A 5,640-nucleotide genomic window follows, 5' to 3' on the forward strand; every position below is an offset into this window, starting at 1 on the left:
TTGTAAATAAGGGGAACATAGAATCGTGGGAATTCTTCTTTACCAACTTGCAGAGGTATATTATTAGCAACGATAATATTTACATCATCTCTGATAGAAGAAAATGATTAATTACCACCATTAGGCGTTTCAGTGTACCATGGAGATCCGTTTACTGCATTTGGCACATCGCGGCTAACTTTCATTGAGATTATAAGAATGCAGACTGGCAGAAACAAGTTGTGAGAATAGTTAAAGGATAACCTTATCTTTTTAATATAAGTTTTAATGTTTTAGGGTAATACTGTAACTTATCTTTTCTTAATACATATACAACGCACAAGCTAGAGCCACACATTTTTCACCAAAGAATGACTGGACTTGAGAGCGACATAGAGGGTCAAACGAACATATCTTTCTGACAGTGATTGGGTACCATGAGGCCGTGGCAATGGGATCAAAATTTTGACGAGGGCTTTCGTTGTGGTCAAATGACCACAAACTTGATGAGGGGATCAATGCTGTGTTTTTGAAAACACGACATCTTTCGATTTCATCTATCTTCTCGGCTATATTCTACAGGTTAGCTATCTTGATGCCAAGAATGATTCAGCAATAAGTCAACCAGATGGAGGCGGGATACGTGTTTATCGAAGATGTCAGGGATGCAATGGTTGCAAATCATCGGATGGTGAGGTTAATGAATGTAGAAATATGTTCACGATGTCTTGAAACGTTTCGAGTTACGAAGACCATCGATCTTCAACCCGGTATACCACCTAGGTCCTATGGAGTGGATCTTTGAAATAGACGGTGCGATTGCAAGAGGTTCTAAACACTTCATTATCCATGTACGCCTGTCGTGGCAGCGTGTGCTAAAGTGTCACTAAATATTGAACAAATTTTCGATGATGTGTACACACTTGAGCGCATGTTGCGTGTCTAGGAGAATGAGTTCTCCGTCCTGTCGACCTGTCTATGTGGGAGGTGCCTCTGACGACTTTCGAGCTTGTCCCAGACAAAGGGTTGAGTTGGAATTCGAAAGGTCATCCGCAATCATTCAGAATCCGTAATGAAATAGACATTAGGGAGAAATCCGACGATAAGCATTGTGGATTATGCAGATTAGCTGGTCATAATCAGAGTAAATGCTCGCAGCGAAACTACCATGTTGGACAATCTTCACGATCGGGTAGGAATTGAGCTTATACAATCCAATGTACCTAATTTATATTATAAAGTTTGTTTCAATTTTTAGTGTTGTAATTTATTTAACTTATATAACAAAATTTATATTACAAAGTTTGTTCCAATTTTTAATGTTGTAATATATTTAATTTATATAACAAAATTTATATTACAAAGTTTGTTACAAGTTTTAGTGTTTTAATGTTGTAATGTTGCAATTAATCTAATTTATGACCACAAAGTTTGTTCCAAGTTTTAATGTTGTAATTAATCTAATTAAATAAATACAAAGATTGTCTTTTTCTTGATTTATATTTTTTTAGAATAAAAAAGTACAAAGTTTGTAATATTTAAATTGCAAGAAACCCCTAAAATTGATAGTTTTATGGTGTGGTTCTAGGTGTATATTTCTGCGGGGGTCGACGTTTATGTTGTGGGTGATTGCGGCGATCAACATCTTCTTCAGTCGCAGGTGAGGGTGTGGGAAAATGGAAGAAAAATTATATGCCCCGAACACCGTCGATGAACTTGAACAAGGAGGAGTACCATATGCAGTGAAAATTCGAGGAAACGTGCCCTAACTTACTGGGTTTCGATTTTCCTCGTTCACCCTAACTAACCGAATATCCTTTTGAAAAGAAGTTAAAATACACGAATTTTTAAGTAAAAGGTAAGCTCATTCTCAAAAGTTCGAGATGTCTTGTCCTAACTCACTGGATATGACATTTTGTTGCTTCGAGACGAGAAGGTCTCTAATGTTCGAATGTTTTTATGAAAAGAGGGATCGTATTTCAAAGTTATCCAAGTTTTCAATTTTCGACACTAAGACACTAATTAGTCAACTAGGTACCAATTTTTGGGCGTATCAAGGGTGCTAATCCTTCCTTGTGCGTAACCGACTCCCGAACCCGTTTTTTTTTTAATTTCACGGACCAAAATCGTTGTTTAAATAAATTAAAACATTTATTAAAAATAACCACTTTTACGAGGTGACCCGATCACACCTCATCAAAAAGGATTGGTGGCGACTTCCTGTTTTCTCGTTTTCATTGTCAAAATCTAAGTCGATTCCCGTTTTTAAAAAAAATGGTTTCGACAATAATAATAGCAAAAACAAATTAAATTAAAATTAATCCATTAATTTATAAAAAAAATTACCTTTTCTTTTCTATTTTTTCCCTTCTCTTTCTCTCTCTCTCTCTCTATTCTCCTTCTCTTTTTTTCTTTCTTTTTCCCTTCCCTTCCTGCCCTCTCCTTCTCCTTCTTCTCCTTTACTCATTGGTCGAAAATGAACTTGGGGACAGGGACGAAGCCAAGGGGGCTGGCATGGGCCCCGCCCCCCCTAAAATGTAAATTTACTCTTTTGGCCCTTAAAATTTTTTAAAAATTTTAAATTAGTAAAGGTAAAATTGCACTTTGGCCCCCCTAAATTATAAAAATTCGATTTAATCCTTTACAAATTATAAATATATAAACTATAAAAAATTAAAATTTTATCCGGCCCCTCTAAATATTTATTCTGGCTTTGTCCCTGCTTGCGGACCATTATAAGGTCCCCAAACACACAAAAAACAAATTAAGTCAACATGCATTTGTCCCATTGCCTGCCGCGGTGCTACATCTGCCAACTCCTCCACCAGTGCCGCCTACGCCAACTCCTCCACCAATGCCGCCTCTTCTCTAGGCGTGACCCGTGTCCTGTCCCATCGTGTCAACGAGTCAATTTTCGAGTCCGATTTTTACCATATACAACCCGTATTTTTACATGTGTGCTGCCTATCCCTATCTCTTCACTACTAAAATAATATTTTTTTTAATTGTTTAGTACCAGGATATCAGGGTTGTGCCGCCTATGCACCACCATCCACCCATCTAAAGGTACCATTTTGGTACATAATTTTTGCAACATACCATATTGGTATTTTTTTTATATTTTTCGGTAAAAAATCCAATTAAATGGATTGCAGGGATGATTGTACTATTGGCCGAAGTTATATGTTTCCTCAGGGGACGAGACAATATACTTTGATATTATTGAAGGTTGTGGTTGTTGAGTAATCTTAGTTGCAGGGGAAGTTTGAAAATTTTTAAAGTTTTGGTTGTTAGGAAAGTTGTTATTGGGGTAAGCATTTATTCTATTGATCATGTTGGTGGAGAGTGAGTCCATGCTCATTGCACCAATTATTAATATAAGGAGAAAGTTGTGATGATTTGTTATAGTTCACCGGAAGATAGAGTGTCGTAGAAGGATTGAGATGGTTAGAATGTGAATATCGGTTAAACTTTGGAGAGAAGAGACTTAAGAATGCTAAAAGAAAGAGTATCTTCACCCTTATTCCCGATGCCAATAAGCCTTTAAAGAATTGTTTCTAATAATTCTCAAAGTACCATATGTCATCCATATGTTAATTTCAAAATCCCTAAAATTTAATCAATCACTTATGCCTTATTGCCTTATATATGAGTTATGTTTAGAGAACATCTCAATGACAAGTATCATGATGTTGGGGGTCATAAACGCCCTAAGTCACAAGGTACTTCTTTAATGAAAGATGTTGACTTACAAGTCATGAAACCCTCGAGATTATAGCTTATGCTACTCATTGTAGGCAGAATTTTTAGATTGTCTCTAATTCAAGAAAAAGCTTCAGGTTTTTCCGTCCATTCGTAATACTAAAGAATGCCGTATGTGAAGTGAATTCTGTACAAATACATCTCTCCTAATAATCCCTAACTCCCAATGATGTAAAAGAATTAATGGTTTTCACTATCCAAAACGTTTCTTTTGCATATATATATATAGTGAATATTTGTTGTCAGACCATGCGATTCCGCCACCCACACTTTGCTCAAGGAATCAATCTGATACACACAACACTTAATAATCATATAATTTCATACATACTCTTTTTCATGATAAAACATATACTAATAAATATGTATAAATTATGAGGTTGGTCAGACTGATTGTGCTCATCACATCTTATCCAAACCCTTCTTATTGCATCAACCTTGCATTATGATTTTACAAATCAATCAAATTTAATTTTCAAATACAAATAAAAATTCAAGAGAAAAAATAACGTAGAATCACAACTTCATACAATTCCTTCTCTTTTTTACATTTCTCTTCCTATCTAATTCTTTACTTTTCTCAATTACAATAACAAATCTACCAATCCTGAAAAGAATAAAAAGAATTACATGAAACTATATGTCAAATTTCTGAAAATTGAAGCTGGTAATTATCTACAATCTCCTATTCATCAATCCATAAACGAGAACAAGAGCAACAGTAAGAGCTTGATCAATACTTGGCTCTATCTCCAAAGTTAAGACATCATCTCCTAACACCATTCCAGTAGGTAATTGCTTCTGCTTCACCTGCAACCAAACTTAACTTTACTGCTTGATAAATGATTTAGCATAGCATAGGTATATTTACTTTCATGGTGTTAATTTAATTACCTCTGCTGTAATATCTCCACCCGAGTTTACAATCTTAAATCCTTGTTTCTTGTTCCCTAAGCTAACCATGAAGTACTTGTTAAACCCCACTCTAACTTCACAAACTAGGTCTCCCCGTAGAATTCTGCAACATTTCTTGACTTGAAAGCTGGATTTTTCCTTCTTTCTGCTAGTAAAGTTCCCTCTATATCCATTCCAACATCCCAATATTTGTAGTTTCTGCAAAAATCAAGGACGTAATGTAAATCCCAAGGTTTATATACTTAGATCTATATGTATATATTCGTGTGTGTGTGTGTGTGTGTGTGTGTAGTACCTTTTTTAGAATGGTAAAGAGAACATGGCCGTGGAGATTCATGAGATGAACTTCACTGCTACCTTTGGTGTCGTAGTTTTCGACACGATACACAATCTGGCCTTTTGAATCAAAGATGGTGCAACCATTGGTGTGGCATACAAGAGATTTCATCCATATAGTGAATGTTTCCTTACCTGCAGAGTTCATGCTGCAGGGACCGGAAACTTGTGGTTCAGTTGGATGAACCTTAGCCATCTAAACTTTCAAACAAAAAATGAGAAAGGTGAGGTGAGGTTCAATGAGAATGGCCGGCTTGGGATTATGTAAGCTATATGCCTCTAGGAATTGAGTTGTAACTTCTATTATATAATATATATATATAAACATGGCAATGTGACAGTCATGGAGTCTTATAAAATAATTGGAAAATGACGTAAAAGAAAATTTCAAACCTCTCCCATTACCATTTTATCTTATCCTATTATTAAGGGTTAATATGTGGATTGGTACCTAAATTATATCTTATTTTTCAATGTAGTATTTGTAATTTTTTTTAAATGTATTTTCAATTTGGTACTTGTGGAATTATTCCAGTAAACAGTTTACTCCAAGTCATTACAAAAATCTAATGTGGCATTAATAGACTGATTTACAATTGATATTTGACATTATATTTAAATTTTTTTTTCCAAATTTCCCTTTGTTTT

The 5,640-nt window shown here is 35.2% G+C and overlaps 1 protein-coding gene across 1 annotated transcript; it reads right to left on the bottom strand.

Annotated features, from left to right (window-relative positions):
- Nucleotides 1–4,112: 4,112 nt before the first annotated feature.
- LOC107926961 (protein LURP-one-related 4) lies at nucleotides 4,113–5,262 on the bottom strand. The gene is made up of 3 exons (XM_016857900.2): nucleotides 4,952–5,262; nucleotides 4,636–4,854; nucleotides 4,113–4,551 (listed from the first exon to the last, which is right to left on the bottom strand). The coding sequence occupies exons 1-3, from the start codon at nucleotides 5,186–5,188 to the stop codon at nucleotides 4,417–4,419; spliced, it is 591 nt and encodes a 196-aa protein (XP_016713389.1). The 5' UTR covers nucleotides 5,189–5,262; the 3' UTR covers nucleotides 4,113–4,416.
- Nucleotides 5,263–5,640: the final 378 nt, after the last annotated feature.

Source organism: Gossypium hirsutum, chromosome A08 (assembly GCF_007990345.1).
Source record: "Gossypium hirsutum isolate 1008001.06 chromosome A08, Gossypium_hirsutum_v2.1, whole genome shotgun sequence".
Classification (NCBI taxonomy): Eukaryota; Viridiplantae; Streptophyta; class Magnoliopsida; order Malvales; family Malvaceae; genus Gossypium; species Gossypium hirsutum.